Source organism: Micromesistius poutassou (genome assembly GCF_964030765.1).
Source record: "Micromesistius poutassou genome assembly, chromosome: 20".
Lineage (NCBI taxonomy): Eukaryota > Metazoa > Chordata > Actinopteri > Gadiformes > Gadidae > Micromesistius > Micromesistius poutassou.
In genome coordinates, this window is record NC_140290.1 from 10,449,457 (window position 1) to 10,475,016 (window position 25,560).

General features: G+C 45.0%; 4 protein-coding genes across 4 annotated transcripts; 3 read left to right on the forward strand and 1 right to left on the reverse strand.

Moving 5' to 3' along the window:
* Window positions 1-103: 103 nt before the first annotated feature.
* LOC311365134 (SH3 domain-binding protein 5-like) lies at window positions 104-10,804 on the reverse strand. Its single transcript, XM_084484652.1, is given in 10 exon segments — window positions 104-1,471; window positions 1,474-1,602; window positions 2,036-2,458; window positions 2,693-2,918; window positions 3,123-3,165; window positions 3,577-3,707; window positions 4,119-4,283; window positions 8,193-8,321; window positions 9,889-9,951; window positions 10,435-10,804. Coding segments are annotated over 10 exon segments (1,590 nt in total). The 5' UTR covers window positions 10,516-10,804; the 3' UTR covers window positions 104-1,271.
* Window positions 10,805-11,775: 971 nt separating this feature from the next.
* Window positions 11,776-16,275, forward strand: mturn (maturin, neural progenitor differentiation regulator homolog (Xenopus)). Its single transcript, XM_084484750.1, has 3 exons — window positions 11,776-12,231; window positions 13,476-13,598; window positions 14,710-16,275. The coding sequence occupies exons 1-3, from the start codon at window positions 12,061-12,063 to the stop codon at window positions 14,815-14,817; spliced, it is 402 nt and encodes a 133-aa protein (XP_084340876.1). The 5' UTR covers window positions 11,776-12,060; the 3' UTR covers window positions 14,818-16,275.
* Window positions 16,276-16,493: 218 nt separating this feature from the next.
* Window positions 16,494-20,826, forward strand: LOC311365427 (E3 ubiquitin-protein ligase znrf2-like). The gene is made up of 4 exons (XM_084484962.1): window positions 16,494-17,192; window positions 18,292-18,387; window positions 19,685-19,790; window positions 19,892-20,826. Exons 1-4 carry the CDS (start codon window positions 16,859-16,861, stop codon window positions 19,947-19,949), a joined length of 594 nt encoding a protein of 197 aa, XP_084341088.1. The 5' UTR covers window positions 16,494-16,858; the 3' UTR covers window positions 19,950-20,826.
* Window positions 20,827-21,314: 488 nt separating this feature from the next.
* On the forward strand, window positions 21,315-24,061 carry txnl4a (thioredoxin-like 4A). The gene is made up of 4 exons (XM_084484551.1): window positions 21,315-21,446; window positions 21,674-21,852; window positions 22,269-22,372; window positions 23,592-24,061. The coding sequence occupies exons 2-4, from the start codon at window positions 21,700-21,702 to the stop codon at window positions 23,761-23,763; spliced, it is 429 nt and encodes a 142-aa protein (XP_084340677.1). The 5' UTR covers window positions 21,315-21,446; window positions 21,674-21,699; the 3' UTR covers window positions 23,764-24,061.
* The last annotated feature ends 1,499 nt before the right edge of the window (window positions 24,062-25,560 follow it).

The window sequence follows — 25,560 nt, forward strand, 5'->3', positions numbered from 1 at the left end:
TGAGATCATGTTCATGCATTAATCTGCAAGCACTCAGGATCAGGTCTATTTCTCCAGACAGTATTTTATTTGTATAGTCGTTGATGATGAACCACACTCTCTCCCGCACCGAATATGTGCGACCCTGACGGATCGCTCTGTTACCACCAATTGGGAACAGGGGAACCTGAGATGTAAATGTGTGACATGACACTGCTCTGGGTCACTGTCACACCCCCTTATAATGCGTCAACAGACATGTAACACCAATGCCCTTCATTCTGGGGGTTCTTAAAGTGATAATGCGATGTCATGACCTTTTAAGAAACGGATTACAAAGGTCATCCAACAGCTTGTGAAACTTTACCGGAGGAAAAACAGGATTGATTAAACAAACACAAGTTTATTATTTCTAGTAGCATGGGTTATCCAACTAATCACTGTTTGTATACAGTTATACAGTATACAGTTCTATATACACAATACTGGAATATAAATATAGAATTTAAGGACTACATGTGAGTATTTTAGTGTTTGTTGTTTTAAACCGAAACACAGGCACACACAAACACTCATGCACAACACTCTCACAAAACAAACAAAATCAACAAATACAAATACAAAATCACAGGCTCAATTGTTTTGTGCATGTTATTCACACATTATCTCACTGTCACATCTCGGCAAAACAGATGTAGTCAGCTGCTGCAGAGTAAATTGATTCACAACATTCCTCAAATCCCCTCGGAAAACCATTTGTGATTCAAACCGTGAAACAGAATGCGACTCAACAGCTCACTCCTGCGTGAAGTCTTTTTTTCCTAGAGTATCCTTAGAGTGCTGCTGGGTCTTGGGTGCATCCAAACACAGATCCCCTTGCTTGTTCGCATGTCTAATCGGCAACAGCGCCTCCAAAACATACTCGTCATATGTTTTGATATCCTGGTTTGGCTGTGGGGGTTGGGTAAACTTATGGAGCTGAAGATCCCATTCTTAGATAGCTTATCTTTGACGTCTTTAACTCAGAGTGGTTGTTGGCGTAGGGGCCGCGGCCCCGACCACAAAGCAAAGGAGACGTAGTTAGAATGAGAAAGCCGCCTTGGAAAGGACACGTGGCACAAAGACTTCCTTTGAGGAAAGTTAGTTAGAGGCTTAAAGATAGGATTCAAAACAAAGAAGCCCAGTCAGGTTAATATAGCTGCACTAAATCCTCTCAATAAACCAACGTGTTGGTTATGCTGCTGGTGGCTTTGCGTCTGTTTAAACATAGCTCATTGACTTTGAAAGTGTGTTCAAGCCAACCGTGCGCTGCTTATAACAACCGCTCTTTGTGCTTGAGAGAACCGCAGTGTGTTTGGTTTTTGTCTCGACGTCTCGTACAGTTTGTAGCTTGGCTCGGGGCTCCGAGAATAGGGGTTCACGTTGAGCTTGAGGTTCGCTTCGTTTCGTTTTAGAGGCTGTCGAGGACATGAACGGTGGGAGTCGCCGGGGTAGGGAGGAGGTCCTCTGGGTTGCCCCGGTAACCGGGTTTGTCCTCCTGGCGGGCTTCTGCGTGCGCCGCGGTCAACGTTAGCTTGTTCAGACCCGCTTCCACCGCCGCCTCGGCTCCCTCTGCTCTGTCGCCTGTAGAACACACACAGCACAAGGACTTATACATATGTAGAGATATAGATAACAATTATATTATTTATAATCCCTCGGCTCTGTTGCCTGTGAAACACACACAACGCAAAGACTTATACATATGTAGAGATATAGATTATATATATTATTTATAATGATATAATAAGAGAATAATGTTCTATTTTTCACTTTCCTTTGTACCTTATTTAGCGTTATACAGTTTTAACCACTGCACACAATAATAGGAAAATATAAATATATAAATATTTTTAAATTGTGTTGTTACTATTATGAATATTAATAAATATTATTATTAGAACTGCACCATTTCCAGTGGATTGCACCCCACTTCCAAACACACACACACACACACACACACACACACACACACACACACACACACACACACACACACACACACACACAAACATACCTCTCTCCTGGTCACAATCGCAGTCTGGGGAGGAGGCTCCACTGCACTGGCTGCGGGGGCCCAGCACAGGAGACACATGCCCAGAGTCACACACCGAGTCTGGGCCATGAGCCTCACCGGTGCAGGGCAGCTCCAGGGAGCTGGGACACGAGCCAGAGTGCGAGGAGGGAGGGTTCGACAGGACGAAGAGGGACGAAGAGGAGGGGTACGGGCAGGGCACGGTCAAGACGGTTGAAGAGTCTGGACGGGCAGAGGGGGGAGGACGTGGGGCGGGGGAGGATGCAGAGGAGGAGGAGGAAAGCGATGAGGAGGAGGCGACGGAGGTTGCGTCGAGGGGCGAAGAGGAGGAGGGGCTGGGTCTGTCTGTCTCTTCCTCTGAGCTGGTGCTTTGACCTCCCTCGCCGTCCATTGACACGGACAACACTGGAACGTGCACATGCACGGGCACACACACACCGACACACAAAAACACACACACACACACACACACACACACACACACACACACACAGACACACAAAAGGCACAATGTCAACACATTAAACATGCAGGTGCACACAGACACAGCTCCTCATAAAACAGTAACGGGATACGAAACAGAAGGACGATGTCATCCCCATTTTATTCGTCCGGTCTAGGCTCCACATGTCTACTCACTGGACAAGCCGTCAGACTCCATCTTGAAGTTGGCGATGTCCTCGTTGTCGCCGTCGCCGTCGCCGTCCGAGCCCACGCCTCGCTCCCGGGTCGCCGTGGAGAGGGCGGAGCGTCGCTGGGCATGGATCTCCTCGGAGATGGTCTCCAGGTTACCGAGCGCCGCGCGGTACTCCGCCTTGGCCGCGGCGAGCTTGACCTGCCTCTCGTCCACGCGCCGCTTCAGTTGCTGCGCGGGAGACAGTTAGCTTGTCAGCTACTTAACACGTATGGTTTACCAATAAATTGAGTTATTTGTTCTGGTAATGCCATGCTTAGAACGTGTGTGCTTGTCTACACTCTTTGTTGGCAAAACACGACAAGAAATATGCATGCAAACACAGGAAAGAATCATGTAAATAGCGGTTTGGGTATTAGGTTAAGATAGACATACCTCGAGCTGTAGGTAATATTTTGCTTTGAGTTCAAAGTACGGCCTGCAGGGGGAGAAAACCGAAAGGAAAGCCGTGAGTGAGTGAGAGAGCGAGAGAGTCAACTGAAACGGTGCCAGCCTCCATAGCAACTATGAAGCAACCCCTAGAACAAAAAAAAACTCTCTACCACTGCTCCACGAACAGCCACATTCCATGACTCTGACACACGGAACACACCCCGGTACAGCATTGTACCGCACAGTCCAGTACAGTTCTTCCGCTAAGTGCAACCCCCAGATGAAAACATCTGGACTGTATAAGATGACATCAATAGTCATCTGCAGCTTGCTTCCCTCTCATACGGCCTCTCGCTTTCTTTATCCCTCTATCGACGTACCCACACTTGCATAGAAAAGCATGCACTCAATGCGTGCATGTATGCATACGCACACACACACACACACACACACACACCTAGATTTGTTGATGTTGCGTTTGAGTTTCTTCTCCAGCTGCTTCATATGGCTGATGCAGGAGTTGTAGTTGGTCGCCGTCTTCTTGTGTTCCGCTTCACTGCGTGTTCTCGCCAGCTCCGCCTCCATCACCTGCGAAAAGCAGGTCAACTTTAATTAATTGTTTGGTTTCACTTCAGTGTCGAATACCTGCCTTCCATCCGGGCGACTATCTCTGGTTAGCAGGCAAACCCTAAGCTCCTCTCTGCTTCAGGAATGGCATCGAGCACCTAATTCCTAATTGTATGAATACATAAAATTTATGAATATGTCAAACTGAGAAGATAGGCTCTTTTATTGTCTCTCTCTATATCCATAAGTATTATATATCTATAAATGCATAGCCTATTAGCATGCTAGCCTGTTAATGTTAACACACTTGCTAGTGCATGGGGGCCCAGCATAAACATACATGCCAGAACATGCCTGCTAGAATGTCATCTAGCACCCTCTAGTCGTCTATATATCTTCCCACATGTAGCCCCTAGGTGTCTGGCTGCGCACCCGCTGCGTGGCGTGGTTAAGCATCTCCTGCCAGGCCGAGTCGAACTGTCTGCTGTCCTCCTCCAGCAGCCTCTCCTCAGCCAGAGCAATGGTCTCCTTAGCCGCCCGCAGGATCTCCACCGCCCGCTGGAACTCCTGTGTGGCCTTCTGGGCCTCAAGCTGGGCCTGCGAGGGACACACACACACATACACACACATGCAGAAACATGCACACACACACACACACACACACACACACACACACACACACACAGTCACAGACACACATACACACACACACACACACACACACACACACACACAGGAACAGAAACGTTTAGATCTGATTTGATCTGCAACTCCAATGTTTGTTTTTTGTTTTTTGCGTGTCTGTGTTGAAGGAAATGATTGCTTATGTCGATTCTTGAAATCAGGGTGGGACACACACGCAGAATAAACATTGACCTGCACATGCATGTGACGTGTGCATCATGTGACCAGCACTCTTCCAAACATGTGCCTATCTAGGTGCAACCTTGTCAAACACACAATCATGCATCAAATAACAAAAAGCAAACAGCAAATCTGAACGAGAAGTAGGAATAGTCTGGAAGAAAACTAGTGACAACAGAATGTTACATGGACCCACTAAGACACTCAACACACACAGCTCAAATACACTCGGCTCTTTATGCTATGGACAAACCCAGGCTCTGTCCCACAGGAAACGGGACTCGGCAAGAGGGGTATTGCTGCCCACAGCAGGACGTCACGCTTGGCATATTTTAACCCACACACACTCTCTAACTCACAGTTACTACCGTTCTCATAGTCATAGACAGCCTGCACTGCCTGACTAGTGTGGCTGTGTCCCCAACTCAACTGAGCTGTATGTGGAAAATAAAACAAGTAGTTTGTTGTGCATAGAAATGAAGTGGACAACAAGCAAAACATCAACGCCAAAAGCGGAACAAGATAGCACAGGCTTATCCCAGTACATGACTATGAGGTATTCTGCCTGTTCTGGTCGTTTGAACGATCCATGGCATTTGACCCCACCCGGCCGCCACTCAGGCACTCAGCGGTGTGCGATGATAAGAGCGCCATCGGTGGCGTCACAGCGATGAGTCACCACGGTGTCTCTGGGGGGGAGAGCGTGCACAAGCATGTCTTCCCGCTGCCCCCGTAGTGAGGAAGAGAAGAAGCATTTCGTGGAATTGGTTTGAAGTGGTGACGTTGGTCGATCGTAGTAGTAGCAGTGTGTGTGTGCGCGTGTGTGTCTCTGAGTGGGGTCATATAGAGTTATCTATGACTGAAGACCTCCTAGAGAAGGTGGAGAGAGAAGAAAGGAGCTGGGCGGAGATAGTGAGAGAAAAGTTATCTGTCACTCTCTCCCTCTCTCTGGATCTCTCTCTCTCTGCGGATAAGATTCATGTTTAAAAAGTACTGCTCTATATTTCTACTTCCCCCACTGTGACCTACTTCTCTGACTCTATGAGGAGGTGGCGGGGGGGGGAGGAATGCATAGCCCACCAAAGAGGAAATGCTTTATTAGTAATCAGAAGAACTCCAACACAAATCCAAAGTTACTGGGGCTGTGATCTCTGTGGCCGCCAATTCTCACAGAATAATGGCCTGTCTGTTCTAACACAGGATGCCTTGGAAGTGCAACACTTGTGTGTGGGTCTGTGTGTGCGTGTGTGCTTGCATGCATGCGTGTGTGTGTCTGTGTGTGTGTGTGTGTCTGTCTGTGTTTGCCTTTCATGTCTACCCATGTGCTTTTATGACCATGCATCATCATCACATTTGCTTCAATGGATGGACTTGTTGACTTGCTTGGCATAATTGATTTTAAGGATTCATTGTCCCCATGTGGGTCCTACGATGGCACAGAAGCCGACCAGATGACGCCAGTGGACCACATGGTCAGCAGTGAGTGGTGCTGGCCACGGCGTAGCCCGTCAAATCTGAGGACAATGGGCAACGTTTAGCTCAGAAACACCACCGTGAGTTGTCTCATCGTGATGCCCGCCCCGTGTGTGTGTGTGTGTGTGTGTGCGTCTGTGTGTGTGTGGGTCATCATAAGGCATCTGAACCATGCCCCCATGGTTGTTTTCCTGAATGTATGAATCAGACTCAGAAATTGAACTGTATACTTCTGTGCTTCAATCATGCTTTTCTGTGTCACCTCATGAAGGTTTGGCAGGCAGACAGACAGAAAGACAAGACAGACAGACTGCTGGGCAGACGGTCATACAGACAGACAGACAGGCAGACGGACAGATTAGCAGCACCACAGAGGGCTGCAGGCAGAGCACGCGAAAGAAAGGTCCGCAGGGGGGGAAACTCCCTCACCCTCACCCCACCTAATGCATCGGAATGTTGGGGGGAAAGCATGGAGATGCTACTGGGGGGTTGGGGGTTGTAGAGTTATAGAGTGTGTGTGTGTGTGTGTGTGTGTGTGTGTGTGTGTGTGTGTGTGTGTGTGTGTGTGTGTGTGTGTGTGTGTGTGTGTGTTGGCCAGTGCAGACACATGTAATGCGGTGAATTAATGTGGATAAGGATCAGTGCATTTTCATGTCTACCAAATGGGGTCATGGATCAAATATTAAACATCCTTTTATAAATAATGAACACAACAAACATGCCCGCTTGCCTGGAAGCCTTCAACAGGCTGGTGTGCGTCATTTATAACCTTCCTCTGACACACATACGCATGCACACCGCTGAAGACTCACAGACACGCATATTCACAGACACGCCAGATGCCACACTGTGTAAAGAGGAGCAATAATCCTTTGACAAGCGCGAAAACCATAAAATATCAAAACAGTTAGCTAAATAAATGCTATGTAATGTCCAGTAAGGCTCCACGCTCCTGTGCAGGAGACCTAAGCTGATCCCTCTACACTGGCAACCAATCGTATTGCAACAAACACACACACACGCACGCACGCACGCACGCACACACACACACACACACACACACACACACACACACACACATGCATCCTTTGAGGTCTGACAGCTAGGTTCTGACAAGCCACGTGGTGATTGATGACTCACAGCAAGGCGGAGCCGTCAAACATCGGGGGCCAAGACCCCTGCGGCCCAATGAGCAGACCGCCTTAAAAGATAAAGATAGATATAGATTAAGATAGCGATGTGTTGCTATCCTGCGTTCTGTACCAGGGAGGTGGCAGCCATGTAAATAAACATTCTTAGTTTTGTTCTTGCTGGAGGGTTTTTTATAAATGTCTACATTTGGCCACCATTGCTTCGTTGCTCAACAAAAGTGGAAAAATAGCATGTGTCATATTCTGGTCAGGTGACAGCAACAAGCATTATTTCCTCAAGTAACCATAGTCATTTTCCATGTTCAACAACAAATATGCAAATGATGTGACACATGAACGTTAGATGATGCGAGGACCGTTACGTCATGAGCTACCAGTCACCGCACGTCTGTTCCGTTCACATATCTCACCGCTCCTACTGTGTGGCCCCTGGCCCATACTAGAGCAGGCCCAGATCAAAAGAGGGCCCGAGATCATTCCAAAACGAATGCTGGTGTCACCAATGACCTAAGTGATCCAATAATCCACTGGTTAATATCTGATAGAATCTAAATCACTTCAAACCTGTACACCAGTACACACACACACACACACACACACACACACACACACACACACAACGAAAGTCTTGTCAGACATATCTTGTTAGAACCCGCAACGGTGTAGCTGTTTTCTGTTCGTCTATGGTGGCGTAGACACCACAAACTTCTGTGGGGGGGGGCTGAGGGGTTAAAAATAGACTACAGCCACGGGACGGTAACTATGTGTGTCTATGGGTTCACATTTGTGCATGTGTGAGTGTGTGTGTGAGTGAGAGAGACAGCGAGAAAGAGGGAGAGCGGGAGAGAGTGAGAGATTGGGAGAGAGGTGTGTGACTCCAAGCAAGTCAAATCCAAATTTCTCAATGCTAATTTGTCTCTTAAACACAAGTCTTCAAGGGCTTTCAGGCAGGCCGTGCGAAACTCCCTCCACACGGATGACTACCTGTGTGCGTGTGTGTGCGTGTCAGACACCGTACCTGTCTGGCCACTCTGCGGGCCTCCCAGTACGGTTTGGAGTCGTCCACGGCCCGTCCGATTTTTTTCGTCTGCTCGTCTAGCTTGACTGTCGCCTCCACCAGCACGGCGCGGAACCGCTGCCGGTAGTCCTGGACACGCACGCACGCACAAACACACACACACACACACACACATACATACATACATACAAACGTTAGCATGCCAGCTTGAGGGGCACCATAATTCAACAGTCAATATAGTTATTATAACTGATTTTCAGATTGAATCCGTCAGAGAACCATACTCTCCGTCTCCAATAATTAGAACTATGACCCCCACTGTGCTGACGTGTGACTTCCTTTGATTATGTCAACCTACTTTTCAGGGACTACAGCCACAGGATGTGTCCCTGCCCCTGTCCTTCCTTACTTCCCCTTCCTCCCCCCCCCCCCCCCCCCCCCCCCCACACCCCACCCATCCTTGCACACCTCCTCCCAAAATCTCTGTCACACACCGTCACACACACAAACACGCACACTGAAAATGAATTACGATCATATCTGTTCATTGTGTCATAGTGGTGTATTGTATTGTATTTCCTCTGTTTCTACTTTATTAGCGATAATAACCTTGTTTGTTATTACCATAACGTTTGTGTGTCAGGATGTAGGAGATTTCAGAGCTAAATGTACCAATAGAACGAGTGCAGAAAATGGGAGGCTTGTGCCTACTTCCTGTGACAAGATTGTACGTCCTGTTCCTGCAGAGTGACACGGCTCTTTAACCGATTAGCTCTGGTCTTGACAGGCTCTCTGTGTGTCATTCCCCTCATGAGGAAAATATTATTTTAGCTTCTCCATATTTTTCCTCAAGTTTCTCTTGCATGCGCTGTCCCTTTTTCTTTCTTTCTTACACGCACGCACGCACACACACACACACACACACACACACACACACACACACACACACACACACACACACACACACACACACACACACACAGACACACACACACACACACACACACAAAAAGTATATTATAAAGATTGCATATTATTTAATATGTTAGGCTTTTAGTTTGGTTAAAGACTTTTGGGTGTGGGCTACAGCTGATCAAGGGGATTCAGTACACAGTGATAGCTACATCGCTCACCACCAACTCCAGATGTGTTTTATCGAACATTCGACATAACCACTCGCCTCTGTATCTGAATAGGAGCGAATATCCCTCTCTTTTTTCTCTCTTTCTCTCTCTTTCACTCTCTCAATGCGTGTTGCTTCAAACTCTCCGGGCCCTTTTTTTGTCGGGGGAAGTTAAGCTGGGCTATAATGAAAAACAGAAGAGGCCTAGACGGAGGTAAGAGGAGGAGGCCTGAAGACGGGTGGAATGTTTTCTTTGGCCTGACCACTGGCCTTCCACCCCTCCGTAATAGACAACCGAGAGCAGTTAAACATCAACATCTCCACCGTGTCTCCGATGGTGCTCATGGACAGTTCAGCCCACAGGTCTCTGGAACTCCTTCCATGTAATCTAGGGGGCAAAGGCCCCACTTGGTCTTTGTTTCTTGGAAAACAAGCTCATTTTGGCAGTGGTACTTAGTGCTGTCCACAGGAATGATGGACGCTTTTCTGTCTTCCCACTGCTTTCATAGACAGGTCGGGTCTGCTGGTGGGTATGCTAGGGTGTAGTGGTCAGGGTGAACGACCAAGACCTACCTCCAGCTCACACTCCCACCGGTTGATGTCATCTGTAGACTGGTTCAGCCTCTCCAACTCTCCCTGTTGACACAAAACACAGCATGGGAGGGGATGCAAGGGAAAGGCTACGGTGTGTGTGTGTGTGTGTGTGTGTGTGTGTGTGTGTGTGTGTGTGTGTGTGTGTGTGCGCGTGTGTGTGCGTGTGTGTGAGAGAGAGAGAGAGAGAGAGAGAGAGAGAGAGAGAGAGAGAGAGAGAGAGAGAGAGAGAGAGAGAGAGAGCGAAATGTAAAATGTAGAGAGAGAAAGTGTGAGAAGATGAGACAGAGGACAGATAAAGAGAATTATGGGTAGGGGGTGGGGGTAAAGTAAACTATTTTGGGGCCAAATCACGACACGTTGTTTTGCTCCCCACCTCAGTTAGTCAAAGCCCGTATGTTGGAAGTCGATTTTAAAAAGACCCAGATAGAAATAGAGAGGGATCGCAAACAAATTCTAGTTATATTACACAGCTTTGTCGGGTGCTTTTCAATAGCGCTATTACTTTTTGTCAGAACTTAGACCTACCTGAATTCGGGGGTCAACCGCCTCCTCTTCGGGAAATTCGGAAGTTTCTGAAAAATTGCTTCGAGCTTCTGACTGCTCCATTTCCAGGGATCTGCAGCCCACTTGACAACGGTCCACGGTGCACACAAAGCGCGGCCCCTGCACGAGACAGCAGGGCACGGATCTCAGATCATCATGAGTTGAAGATAATCCTGTGCAATAAAACACAAGGTCTGCAACACGTATCCTTACGATTTCAACTTTCTCTTCCTCGGACGGGCTTCGGTGTCAATAGAATAGATTCCAGAAATGAGTGGGAACAAACACAGCAACTGATAACTGAATCCGAGCAGCAGCAGAGCAGCCCAACTCAGCAGTCCTCTCTGCTGGGAGAACCATCTGAGGGGTGGTAGCCAGTACGGGATGGTACGCTCGTTTTGACTCGCCCTCTGGCGGCCAGGGTGTGGATAGGGGCGGGGAGTATTGTTCAAATGACGTTGCCTGATAGCGGTAGCAAAGCAGGGCGACACAGTGGCACCAAAACCCCATCCACGTGTCCAACAATGTTCCTCTGACGTTGGTCTCGGTGTGTGTGTGTGTGTGTGTGTGTGTGTGTGTGTGTGTGTGTGTGTGTGTGTGTGTGTGTGTGTGTGTGTGTGTGTGTGTGTGTGTGTGTGTGTGTGTGTGTGTGTGTGTGTGTGTGTGTGTGTGTGTGTGTGTGTGTGTGTGTGTGTGTGTGTGTGTGTGTGTGTGTCCAATCGAGAGGAAGAGTGTTCAATGTGCACTTGTTGACATACTTTGAGTGTTAAAGTATAGCCGATGGCCTCGTGGGCACAGCTGATGATGTTTTCAATAAAGGACGGGCAAGTTTGGTAACTTCAATTTCAAACAGTATTGAGAAGTCAGCACACGTGGACGGGAGTAGGACGCCATCGTGTGGAATTCCACATGAGTGCGGGACGACAATAAGTTATTCGTCCAAAACTCATTCCCGACCGATTTACGTAACGGTGTGTGAGCTGGATCCCACTGCATCCCAAATCGTGACTAGCGTTCCATCTTCAAGCTTGCCATAATTTTTGCTTCACATTAAAGCACACTGTAGAATAGACCACTTAATAGGGTCAATGCATGACTTAGGCCTACTTTATTAACCCACGTTAATACAACAATTAATTAATAATCAATTGTGTATATTGAATGAGTCTTCAACAAACTATGCTGCAGTTATAAACGCAGGGGTTGAAGTTGGACATCGTTGTGTTGGAATTGGATGTCGGCCTAACTTGGTTCTTCGTCATCGCGTCGCGGAGCGGACGTGAACGTTCCCGGCCGCGTGCTTCTGTGCGACCGAACGGCTGAGCTCATCACGGACTCAAACCGGATCGGGGGTTTGACAACGGGGGTTTGTTCAAAACTGATAACCCGGTAGGTTATTAGCGATGCGCAAATAGTCCATCTGCATGCCTTTTTTTTTTTTTTTTTTACACACCGTGCAGGCGATGCTGTAGCTAATGCGGTAGGAGGAGGAGGAGGCACTGTCAACGGTTGTTTGTAAAGGCTTGAGCATCACCGAGAGGGCAGCGGGAGATAACACCGGAGACGCGGACCCCACAGCACGGCAGCGCGAGGCTAAAACGGAGGAGGATGGAGTTTAAGCAGTTGGTGGAGGCGGCGGAGAAATGGTGCTCGAGTAACCCTTTCGACCTCATCTTCGCGGAGGAGGACGACGAAAGGCGGTTGGACTTTTACGCAGAGCCGGGGATCTCCTTCTACGTGCTTTGCCCCGATAATTTGACTGGTGGCACCGACAATTTCGTAAGTGTCATGCAGGGCCTATGCGTATGTGTGTGTGTGTGTGTGTGTGTGTGTGTGTGTGTGTGTGTGTGTGTGTGTGTGTGTGTGTGTGTGTGTGTGTGTGTGTGTCTGTGTCTGTGTGTGGCCGTGTGTGCACGCGCGGTTGGGGGGGGCGTCCCGGGTTCCAGCTGGGAATGGTGCCGCACGAGGGTGCGTCAGTGTGCGCTTGGCAGGAGGGGAGGTGATGTCATCGCAGTGTGGAGCGCCCTCTTATATTTCCTGAAAACATGTCCTTATATCAACAGCAGTCGCTCGCTTGGCGGTTGCAGCCTCCAGCCACAGGCCTCGTGTTATTATAACCAACCCCGATATGCCGGAGCTGTCATCATTCCGACCCCCTCTTTATACCACAACCTGGGGGATGATGCCAGACCTCACCTGTGTTGAGACCCCCCCCCCCCCCCCCTCACACACACACACACACACACACACACACACACACACACACGCACGCACACACACACACACACACACACACACACACACACACACACACACACACACACACACACACACACACACACCCTTTCCACCGTTGAGGTCCCCCAGGACAGAGACTCTGGTTCCGCAGGAGTCAGAAGATGCAGTAACCTATGGTCGATCAATACTGAAATCATCACTCTCTTTCCTTCCACTCTTCCTCCACTCTCCCTCCACTTTATCTCCACTCTATCTCTCTACCTGTCTCTCTGTTTGTATCCGTCTCTTCAACTCCCTCTCAGACATCACACACACCCGCATGCACACACTCATGCACACACACTCGCACAAACAATCAAAACCCAAATTGTTTCTTGCGTAATGTAGTCTGACCAATGTCTGTCTGATCAGTTCATAATGCTACCGGTCTATGTGTGTGTGTGTGTGTGTGTGTGTGTGTGTGTGTGTGTGTGTGTGTGTGTGTGTCTTTCTGTCTGTGTTGGTTGTGTGTGTGTGTGTGTGTGTGTGTGTGTGTGTGTGTGTGTGTGTGTGTGTGTGTGTGTGTGTGTGTGTGTGTGTTGGTTGTGTGTGTGTGTGTGTGTGTGTGTGTGTGTGTGTGTGTGTGTGTGTGTGTGTGTGTGTGTGTGTGTGTGTGTTGGGTTGTGTGGGTGTGGGTGTGTGTGTGTGTGTGTGTGTGTGTGTCTCTGTCTGTCTGTCTGTCTGTCTTGGTTGTGTGTGTGTGTGTGTGTGTGTGTGTGTGTGTGTGTGTGTGTGTGTGTGTGAAGCATGTATGGAGTGAGAGTGAGGACTGCCTTCCCTTCCTGCAGTTGGCCCAGGACTACATCTCCTCCTGTGGGAAGAAAACTCTGCTGGAGGTGCTGGAAAAGGTTTTCACTTCCTTCAGACCCGTAAGCGAACACTGTCAGGACCTGTCCGACACTTTATATAATGTACTGTACTGTTATAATTTAATACTGTGCCAACACTGCCCCCTTGTGGTTTGAAAAAAGTAGCCTCCATCTTGAAAGCAGGGTAAAAAATCCAGTGTAATCGTTATTTTAATAACAAGACCTCAGAAGTGCGGAAGCAATGTTTCGGTTGACTGCCATTAAAAAAAAGAAAAAAATAACATGACAAATAACACTTCTGTCCTCTCATTGGCTGCCAGTAGAACAACAACGCACGTGTCCTGACATATTTTGTGTTGTAACAATAAGTCTATGCAACACATATTGTTGCTGTCTGTATTCACTTTTATTGAAAGTAATACAAAAATACGCACAGCCATGATTCCACCTTCAAAAAGTGGACATTAGTTTAGTTACATCATAGTTTTTCCTACATTTAAAATGTAGGGCAGACAATCTGAGGATAGGGGTAGGGGTAATATGTGAGGACACACATTCATACCCAGGCCTCGCCCCCAACTCCCCTCTGTATGTGGTTACCAACTACTCTATGTTGCCAATGTTCACACCTTGGCTATTCTAGGTTATGAATAAGCCACCCCACAATGTGAAATGGCAGATCTATTGTACCTTATATTTAGAAGTAAGACAAGTTATTGAAGTTAGGGGAGGTAATATGGAGAAACCGGCCAGAGTTGGAGGGGAGGTAATATGGAGAAACCGGCCAGAGTTGGATCGATTTTGAAAGTATCCAAGCAAAAATAATCCCAGCCCTCCCTTCAGGCCTCACTCCAAAGCCAATCCCCCAAACAAAAGACTAGCCTAGCCTTGTGGAGGACTATTGGTAAATTATAATGGCTAATTATTCTACACTTATTGATAAGAATTAAGAAGTATTCATTTGAATTAAGAAGTATTCATTTGCTTAGATAATTGAATACGTGAATGATAGGCACAGTGAAATGAGCTAATCAAGGTAAAGGTGATTCTTGAATCTTGAATGTCAATTTGTATGCTGTTACGCTCGAATGCTGTAATGCTAACTTCATCTCACACCCATACTACTTGCATACGAGATAGTCCTTATCATGTTATCTCCTGTGCTCCTTAGCTGTTGGGGCTCCCAGACATAGACGACGACAGTTTTGAGCATTACCATGCAGATGTGGAAGGTGAACCAGGGGCAGACCACCAGCAGATGGGAGTGAGCCAACAGTGACGGCCCCACGAAGGGAGCCTGCAGATGGGCTGTCACCTCTAAGATAGCCCGGGTCAACCCCTCTGACACGCAGGCCCCTTACACGTATCAAGTAGTTCCTAAACATTTTGCTGAACACAGGCAAAGAAAAACAACAGACAGACACACACACACACACACACACACACACACACACACACACACACCAACGTAAAATGACACACAAACCCAAATAAAAAGCTCACATATGCAGATGATCCACTATTTCCCTGAATGTCTCAGTGGTTTTTGCTTCCAAATACAGTGCTGTTTGCACACACACTAACCCCACAACACACACACAAAAACACGCCCACACACACGTCCACACACACACACACACACACACACACACACTTTCCTGTCCACTACCAGGCTGCCTGGGTAGATGTCACGCACCATGCAGATCAGCTCTAATCATTCACCATCTGGTTAGTTCAGCTATACCAATACCCTCCACAGCCCTGGGTTGGCTGGTATGCAGAAAAAACTGTCCAAATAGTGTGACGTTAATCATGTTTGCTGTGGCTTTGGGTTGAATGTACCTTCTTTTTTTGTTTGTTTGCTTGTTTATTTAGCTTTTAGAGAAACATTAAAAGCTAAAAGATGAACTTGAAGTGGAAAATGGTGGGCAGTTGCATGTATGTTAGTTGTTTTTTTGAAGGAGCCAGGAGGAGAGGGGAGAGCAGCAGAACAGGAGAGCGGTGACGATCCTGTGTCACATTCTCCACATAAAGGGAGCAACAGAAGAAAACAAAGAAACAATCAAGGGTTCAGGGTTTCGTTTTTTAGCTGGCGGAGACGACACACTCCCCAGGGTCGTGGCCGTTTCCTGTTTGTTACTGATACCATAAATGTTTATTATTATAATCAAAATTATCATATTATTATTATTATTATTACTATTCGCTCAGTGACACAGCAACCAAGGTTATGTAGGGTCTATACAACACATTCCTATCTCATCTAATATAAACAACTATACAGCATTGCAGCAGGACGGTGATACCGCCTCTTCAGTACAAGCACATGTTCACCACTGCCCAGAACGCACGGTGGACGGGCGGCGGGGATCCATGGAGCGGCTCACACACACCCATCTCTGTCCCTCTCCCGCTCATGTATGCAGAGGGTTCTCTCGATAGCTTTACAAGTCCCTACGTGCATATCCTGACCTAGGTAACATCATTGCAAGACGCAACTATTTCGTTTTCAAGTGAAGTCAAGACTTTTTATTTTATTTTGATATAATATTATTGAGGTTTGCGTGTGTCGCAACCAAATGCACAGCTTCCAGTCCTTATAAGCCCTCGATCCTGAAATGTTCCAATGGCTTTTCATCAGCCTTTTAACTTAACTTTCCCCCCCTGGTGTGTTATGTTTGCCCTCCAAATGTGGTGTTATGTTTGTCATGCAACGTCAAACGATTATCCAATAAACTTTGTGAACGGAGAACTTGAGTGTGTTTCTGTTATGTTACAGGCTAACACACATACTAGGTTGGGCATCTCTAGTCATATTGCAAAACAGAACGTGATCTAGTGAGATAACTACGAGGCAGAGAGGGAGCAGACTCGATATGACGTCACGTCGCCACCTGACGCACCCTCTCGAGGGGAGGGCGATCCCTGCTTTGCTTTTCTTTCCAAGCAACCGAACTACAAAAACAAATCCGAACTAGACGGCCATTAACTCATTTGCGATCTTCCCTTTGAAGATGGTGAACATGTTCCACCGTAGGCGTCTTTCTTGCGTCTTTATTCGCCGATTGTAGAGGACGTCCTGGTAAAAAAAAGCAACTGTTTTAGATGATCTCTGCTCAACGAGTGCGCACTTTGCGCATATAGCGCACGCCATGCAACTTTAAGCGGTCGGAGCGAGCATGGAGCCAACTGTTGCTTATTATTCATCGCTGATTTTGATGCGAACTCTTCTGGACGAACTGTAACAATGTCTTGTGGATAAAAAAACAAAGACAAACTAAACCCTGTGTATTTTAAGAACTTGGGCTACTGCATACACCATGGGTGCCAAACAGAGCAATCCTGTATTTGATGGAAGGACCAGGGCATATTCAAGTTCGGACCTGCCATCTGGTAATCCAAACGCCAGCGAGGGAATCGCAGGATTTCGATACACGAACGGCCCCGATGGGCCCAGGATTCGCTACACTGGTGGTGGTGGAGGTGGTGGTTCGAGTGGTGTTGGACTAGATATACCGGGCAGCGGCAGGTCGGGATCACACGCACTCAATCAAAGCCTCGACGGCACGGACGGAGAGAGCGACCTGCCCGCTGGGGGGCATCGGCTGCTCATAGGGTCCCTGCCGGCTCACCTGTCCCCTCGCATGCTAGGAGGTAAGATAGATGAAATATACCCCTACTTCAAACATTGAATAATATAATATTGTAATCTTTACCATTTCATTACCATATGTTTCACAGCAACATAAGCAACGATCGTGAGGAGGACGTATTGTAGGCTATAATAACCAACATATTAAGCCTGGGGGGGGGGGGGGGTACTGTTTTTAAACAAAGAACCCTTTTCTTTCCCCCTGGTGTCTCTTAAAGGTGTCTTGTTTATAAGCGTTGCCAAGAAGGAAGACAGAATAACTGTATGTAGGTCAACAGATAAGAGCTTCCTGCTCGTCGTTGCACGTTTGACGCCATGCCTCAAAACACAGACTAACTGCCTTCAGTCTGAGCCAGCAGCAACAACCCCAACTTCCCCAATCCCCGACTGCACGTTGCTCAATAGTTGAGCCACAAGCTGTTTCTCAACCCAAAAACAGAAACAAAAAAACACACTAAAACAGAAGAGGAGGTGACGCTGTTGCAAAAAGCGAGCGGCACATGACCTGACACCATATGCCCCAGTTATTTAACGCAACCTATAAACCTATGTTTTGAAGAAAAAAAAAAACACATGTTTTTTATTATTGTGAGCTCCCGTAAAGGACATATTTCCTCGTTCCCTTTGTCGTTTATAGCAAAATTGCTCTCTTTATCAATTATATTAGATACAGTTTTCCAGACCAGGAAGTCTAATGATCGTACATTTATAACCCCATTGCTGGTAAACAATTGTCTGTTATGCTCTTGTAAATTATTGCAGAGGGCAGGTGTGTGTGTGTGTGTGTGTGTGTGTGTGTGTGTGTGTGTGTGTGTGTGTGTGTGTGTGTGTGTGTGTGTGTGTGTGTGTGTGTGTGTGTGTGTGTGTGTGTGTGTGTGTGTGTGAGAGAAAATAGGGACACAGCCGACAGTGTCATATTACTTAACATGGTTTATCTCGACTGCAGGCTTGGCTGGTCATGTCCTAATAATCTTTTCTCAGATGACACACACACACACACACACACACACACACACACACACACACACACACAGCTGGGTCACAGGGTCTGGCTGAAGAGAGAGCACTTCATATCTATTTGTCCATTTATCTTACCCCCAGGCTTCCACTGTCCTGTGTGCTCCAAGTATGTGGCGTCTGAGGAGATGGAGAAGCACCTGCTCAGCTGTTTTAGCAAAACTCGCCTGGCCTACAACAGTAAGCACAATACAGGGAATAATCAACCACCCACTTGATGCATAGACGGCCATGTTTAGTTGTTGTTTTTGACGTGGAAACCTTAAATAGAGGCTAGCCACACAAACACTACTGAGTGACCCCAATCTACATGGATCTATATTGTTGCCTGTGAGATGAAGGCCTGTGAACTCGACAACTTGTAACAACACAATACATCATAGAACGTACATGTTCTATGTATTGTATATTGCATTGTGTTGTAACAGGTTGTCCTGGTACCTGAACGTGTATTGCCCTCTAAGGAAGAATATGGGCTAAAGCACTTTCAGGTCTGTACAGAATATCTGATATGACATTCCAATATGTTTTAATATTGTTTATAATCATTTTTTGTAATTGGTTACATGCGTTGTGTCAGGGTTTCCGCAATCCCCTCCAGTCTGAGGTTTTCCTGTGTTACCCAGAACACCCCAGAACCCTGGGGTACTGGAGAACCCCTGAGTTGTTGTGATAGGAGAATGAAATGGTTATCTGATACTTGGGTGATGCTACAGCGTGTTGAAGAGACACTGTATTTAATCCATTGTAAATACTGCAATTATCTCAGCGTGACGTACTGTCTACAGATATGGAGTCAACCCATGGCACAGTGGAATACTACACATAATGTCAAAATAGGACCTGGCGTCCATTGTAAATCAAATCCTAACTATTTATTTTAGCACATACCCTTCCTTTATGTATAAATTACACACATATGTGTCCCACATACATGTTGTAAAGACCTGCACAGTACATGCACACACATAAAGCAAATAAGGAAAGACTTTTAAGAAATAAGGAAAGTTTAGCAAGACAAAAGAGAACAGAATCGTTTTTTCTTCTCTTAAATATGACCCTGCTTTGGCCCGACAAGCTGTTGTGCTTTGTGAGCTTGACTAGTGTTTTTATCCTTAAACTGCCAGAGGTCTATGTGTCTTTGTGTGATTATCGTATCCTGACCTTGACTTTCTGGTTTGTTTTTCTTGCTTCTCCTTTTTCTTAAGTGTGTCTCTTTTGCAAGGCATCACATGAATGAAGTAGGCTATTTGATGTCCTTTTAATGATGCCTTGTCTTCTTTTGTGAATGTAGCATACTGGTGTCCCTATATAAATATATGATATCCCTTTTGAGGTCATGTTTCCAACATAGCTATGGATGCTTCTTGGTGCCAAGCTCAAAAATATGCTAAGCATGCTTAGCACTAAAATTGTCGTCTCTATTCTCCAAACCCTGCTTTTACTTACATTTTTTGGTATCTGTTGTGCTCCTCAGAGGACATTCTGTCCAAGGACTCGGGGGAATGTACCATTTGTTTAGAGGAACTGGATCAGGGGGACACTATTGCAAGGCTGCCTTGTCTCTGCATCTACCACAAAGGGTAACGCACACACACACACACACACACACACACACACATTCCGCTATGACATTAAAGAGCCAAATATGCTAACGCTACGCTCTATCCTCTCATCCTCTCAGTTGTATAGATGAATGGTTTGAGGTGAACCGCTCGTGCCCAGAGCACCCGTTTGAATAGTGACCGCTGCAGTTTGGAGGCCGCTCGCGTGTCTCCTGGAAACCCCCATCGCCACCTTTTACCTTGGTTTCCATGCCAACCCTATGTTGAACACCCTTCAGGGACAGAGCCATAAGCAGCCTACAAGATCTTTCATGAAAAAGCACTTCGCGGGACAGCAATGGACCAAGCAGTGATGGTGCCGGTTGATCGATCGAAGGACCACCTTTTGATTTGATTTTAGTGATAGAGACTATGTGGTCCACACATCCAATTCTTGGGGTTGGATCCATTTGCCTGTGAAGATAATCATTCATGTTCTCGGTGTCCTCTCTGCCTGCTCCCTAATGACCTCAAACAACCTGTAATCCAATTGGATTTGCTGGTGTGACGTCTGACTGGAGGTTGTAACACACAACTGAATGTTAGTTTCTAATGTAACTGAAATGTTTCCACCCATTTCTTGATTTCTATATTTTGTTGTTTTTACTGAATACTTGATGAGAAGGTTGATGGTGTGAAAATCTTTGAAAGAGATTAAGCTTTAAGGGAACAATTTCTTTTTTTCAAGTCTCCCTCTTTGTAAAGCCAAAATAAGACCGGGGTTGTAGTCCCGAATATTCAGAATTGGGACGAGAAAAGCTTTGACTCATCAGAACCACAGTAATATGAATCTAAGCTCAGTAGTGAGATTGCCTTTAAGTCTCTGAGCTGTAACTGATGATTGCTGATTCATGCTCCAAGGAGTGCCGTAATATGCTGCTATGTCATCGGTAGGCCGATCTACCGGAAACCTTTTACCTGAGGCCTGTGTTTAGTTCATTTTAGCCTAATATGTTTATATTTTATTAATTTGCACACATAAAAATTAAACATTACAAGTCTCTGTGTGAAAGTGTGCCGACTATGTCTGATCTTCTCTTATCAGTTAATGTTAGGACACTAAAAGGCCTCTATATGTGATGTCTTAAATATAGAGGAAATGCCTTCATTATTTTACAACTTAGTTACTATGTTTTAATGGTGATATGTATGTGATAGTTTTTTTTTTTTAATGATAGTTAATTTAGCATCATTTGTAGTATCAATTGCAGGGACCTTCGTTTTATTTTCACAAAGGTTAATTTAAAGAAAGATTTGGAGCATAATGAATCTGTTTTTAGAAGAGAACTGACGTTTATCAACATCAATATCTTAAGATCTCTATATCGTAAGAGCTATAAAGAGTAAATATATCTATATATTTTTTATTTACTCTTTATATCTCTTAAGATATTAGATATATCTACATCTATATATAATACAATTATTAGATTTTTCTGAGTTGGGTGCCAACAACCAATAAAAAAAAGAAGACGACGACGTCGTGACGTAAGGAGACGTGTTTCACCTACGTATTACGTATACAAAAGCTAGCTTCCTAATCGAAGCTACCGCTAGGTACTGGCTAGTCTACGATTAACAATTTACTGTATAGAAGTCTTTTTTTACTGGGATATTAGTACATTTTCTTTTGTGGTATGTATTTAAATAGCTATATTTACCCTATTACCATAAACGCATATTAGTTTGATCAATATAGTCTCCAATAATGAAATGGGCCGCATAACTTAGCCGACTAGCACGTACCTACTAGCAATTCAGCTAATGGATAGGATTGCTAGTCATTTAACGTTGGCTTCTAATTGAGTTAGTCAATGGAATCCTGATATCGTTTGGTTTGATGCATTTTATGTTTCCTTTAGAGGCTCGTCGACACTGAAAACGCAACATGTCGTACATGCTCCCGCATCTCCACAATGGCTGGCAGGTCGACCAGGCGATCCTCTCTGAAGAGGACCGGGTTTTGGTGATCCGTTTTGGTCACGATTGGGATCCCACATGCATGAAAATGGACGAAGTTCTGTACAGCATTGCCGAGAAGGTTTGTTGATCCCAGCTGTCGTTACATGTGATACAATTCGCTTTTGAGGTTAGGTCAAAACTGTTTATGTGAACGACCCCTCTGGTTCTGCTCAAACTGCAGCGGACGCTCGCTTTTGCGTTAATGTTAGTTTAAAATTTGCATTGCAAAAGAGGGAATTAAACTTTCATAATTTTCAGATAATTTATTCGATTAAACATTGTATTTATCCCACAAGGCAATTGGTCAGTTGTTTTGGACATACCAGTACCAACAGCAACGTTTAAGGCTTTTCTGTTTAGTCTATTATTTTTCCCATTCTGTCTGTCTAATGAAAATACAACATTTACAACCTTTTTACCCTTTAGAAAATGATAACATGAAATAATCATTCTAGAATGTCATTCTAATGCACTGTGTGACCCATTAATTCCCAGGTGAAGAACTTTGCAGTGATTTACTTGGTGGACATCACAGAGGTGCCCGACTTCAACAAGATGTACGAGTTGTACGACCCGTGCACGGTCATGTTCTTCTTCAGGTGAGGCTATAAAACGTTAGCCTGGAAATCCAGACCCACATGTAGAAAGCTGTAGGGTCTGGCAACAAGTAATGAAAATGGGCCAACTCAAGGGGCAGCCCCAAGCATGCATTTGAAAATATCACTGCATGCAATTGGATAACACTACGACCAATCAGAAGAATACAAGGGGTGGCGTATCCAGACCAGCGGAGCTAACCAATAGATAAGACTTGCCGTATCCGATCGGTAAAACGGCAACGCTTTTGGCCTGCCTATATCAGATACACCGATGTGATTGGTTAATGTGCTGGGAGTAGGGGTGCACGATAATTATAACAGAACTTGTTACGTCATTCCGATAAGTCCGATATCATGACGAATAGCCCAGATAACATAGCCTATATAATTTCAGTGCCCCGCTCCCACTAACGCTAAATGAAAGGTTTTATCGTAACCCTAAAAGTACACATACAATCAATTACAATACATGAGTTTTGTACATGAGTGCATGAGTTACAATACATGAGTGCATCCCTAGCTGGGAGAGGGGCATCGGGGAGGGATTATATTGCTTGTTCCCAGAGTGACTTGCTGAGCAAATTCAAATTGTGGGGTAATAAAACATCCCAATGAGGGTCAGACTGGTGATGTAGTTGCAAAGTGTCGACTCAGCTGAAGGGTAACGAGTGTAGCCTCAGCCGAAAGGTAATGGGATCGATCTCTAATGCCCACAGGCTACCTGTAGATGTCCTTGAGCAAGATGCTGAACTCTCCTACCTGCTCTTAAACTGAATGCTACTACCAGACAAGGCAGAGCAATTTGTTAATGGACACTTGACTGACCAATTGAAGAATATGAAGATATTGTAAAATACACATAATATAGCCGGTATTATATAAACACAGCTTTGTTTATATTCCCTGGTCTTGCAAATCTGAAAGCATCATGCAATGTTTTGTTGGCGGTACTCTGCCATTTTGAGAAGATTAAAAAGAGTTATGTAAAATCCATAATCAAAGTTAATATACCATAACCTAGGTTAATAACAGCTTTTTTCCATGTCTCCCATGAGAAAGGCAGTGCCAGTTTCAAACACATTATCTCCCCATAATGACAAATCATTTCACGATTAAATACCTAAACTAGTCATTGCGATGTGATGTCTCAATGTAAAATGTTTGTTTTGTGAAATTGCCTCATACATATTTTAAAGTTTTATATATTTGTTATTTGTAGGAACAAGCACATCATGATTGACTTGGGCACGGGTAACAACAACAAGATCAATTGGACCATGGAGGACAAGCAGGAGATGATAGACATTGTTGAGACCGTGTACAGGGGAGCGAGAAAAGGAAGAGGTCTTGTAGTTTCACCGAAGGACTACTCTACAAAATACAGATATTGATTGTTTTTTCTTGGATTTTATTGTGGACTTGTTAAATTTTCATTGTTGATTTTTTTGGGACAAAAGACTACATGTAAGAATTTGTTTTGTATCTATGCAGTTTGTCGTTAAGCTGATCAAAAGTTACCGAAACACCTCTATTGCAATAAGTTAAAGCAGGCCAATATTCTTATTCTGTGAATAAACATTCGGCATGTGATGTTGGTATTGGCACATAATAAATGCTTGTTTCTTTGTACATTGCAGTATGCAAATTAATTTGAGTTTACAAATAAACAGGTTTGTCTTTTTAAAATGACTTGAAATATTTTTTGAAATGCGTAAGGTGAATATGTTCTTACTCCTCACATCTCGGTCTAAGCGCAACTTTGTTTGCTTAGAACAATCGCACTATAATGAACTATTTTAAACTTAAGGATATCTTGAGGCGGGTGTTAAAATGGTACAGGAGGCCTTTCAAGACGCACTTGCACACACATACCACTCCCATCTCATCTTCAGGGAAACGGATAACTTGTGTACATTGGAAAGTTTAACTCTTTTAGTGTGACATTCCTGTTTGGACCAGATACCTTCCACATGCTCTAACATTCCATTCTATATGTTGCCAACGGGGGCCATAAACATCTCAATCATGTTTTACTCATCCTTTCTGAGCCTCATTAAGGGCCCTGTTTTTATTTTGGCACCTGGGTTGGACTGCTAGTGTCTGCTATCAACTGTACAACCGCCTAATGCTGCCAATAGTTGGATAAATGTAAATGTACTTTATTTATACAGCCCTTTACAACAATCCTTTCGGAGTACCAAAGTGCTTTACATAGTGTAACAATAAAAAGACAGAAGCAGAAATAAAAACAATTTAAAAACAAAAACAGTGAGAGCAATAAAATACAGCAAAGTCAAATAAAATAAAATAAGATAAAAGCGCCATCGTGCTACTGGGTATTAAAAGCCATCCTAAATAAGTAGGTTTTTAGCCTGGATTTAAAAAGGCCCGGGTCCGAGATGAGACGCATCTCGGTGGGGAGCTTGTTCCAGAGCCTGGGAGCAGCGACGGAAAAGGCTCGGTCACCCCAGTGTTTATATTTTGATCTGGGCACTTCCAGTACAAGTTGATTTGTCGACCTCAACGCTCTACCTGGATCTCGGATGGTTAAAAGCTCGGATAAATATAATGGGGCAAGGCCATGAAGAGCTTTAAAAACAAACATTATAAGTTTAAAATCAATTCTAAAAAGGACAGGAAGCCAATGAAGGGAGTTAAGAACAGGGGTAATGTGCACACGTCTGTGAGTGTTGGTTAAAAGACGTGCCGCGGCATTTTGCACGAGAAAAAAGGGAAACCAACTCAAACTGTTCAAACACAGCAGAATGAGCTGGGGCAACGAGCAGATCATTGTTAGTATTCATGGTGACACTCTTACTGATATATTTTCTGACAGAATCCACTTTGTCAACAAAATGACATGATGGATAGTGTATTTGCACCACGGTACCTCTAGATGGAGCTAGTGTTTAATACATTTTGACCATATACCTCCATCTAACCATAAATAATCAGGAAAATTATCTGTTCTCAACATCTCTTTATAATAGTAAAGTTTATAGTAGCCTATAGTATTTGTGATAATACTAAATTAACCTGTAAAAGACGGTCCCCTTGTCTTTTATATTCATGACCATATAAAGACTTTACAGGATTCATTTTACTTTTAAATGCTGAGATCTAAACTAGAGGAAATATCATAGTCATAAATTATGAAACATCATAGTTTATAGAACTATCGAATGTCT

Bases quoted from the DNA above. Each gene is read 5' to 3' on its own strand.
- mturn (XM_084484750.1), top strand. From the start codon at position 12,061: ATGGAGTTTAAGCAGTTGGTGGAGGCGGCGGAGAAATGGTGCTCGAGT. The intron at 12,232-13,475 runs GTAAGTGTCATG...GTGTGTGTGAAG, and splicing joins CTGGTGGCACCGACAATTTC to CATGTATGGAGTGAGAGTGA. The intron at 13,599-14,709 runs GTAAGCGAACAC...TGTGCTCCTTAG, and splicing joins TTTTCACTTCCTTCAGACCC to CTGTTGGGGCTCCCAGACAT.
- LOC311365427 (XM_084484962.1), top strand. From the start codon at position 16,859: ATGGGTGCCAAACAGAGCAATCCTGTATTTGATGGAAGGACCAGGGCA. The intron at 17,193-18,291 runs GTAAGATAGATG...TCTTACCCCCAG, and splicing joins GTCCCCTCGCATGCTAGGAG to GCTTCCACTGTCCTGTGTGC. The intron at 19,791-19,891 runs GTAACGCACACA...TCATCCTCTCAG, and splicing joins CTCTGCATCTACCACAAAGG to TTGTATAGATGAATGGTTTG.
- txnl4a (XM_084484551.1), top strand. From the start codon at position 21,700: ATGTCGTACATGCTCCCGCATCTCCACAATGGCTGGCAGGTCGACCAG. The intron at 21,853-22,268 runs GTTTGTTGATCC...ATTAATTCCCAG, and splicing joins TGTACAGCATTGCCGAGAAG to GTGAAGAACTTTGCAGTGAT. The intron at 22,373-23,591 runs GTGAGGCTATAA...TGTTATTTGTAG, and splicing joins ACGGTCATGTTCTTCTTCAG to GAACAAGCACATCATGATTG.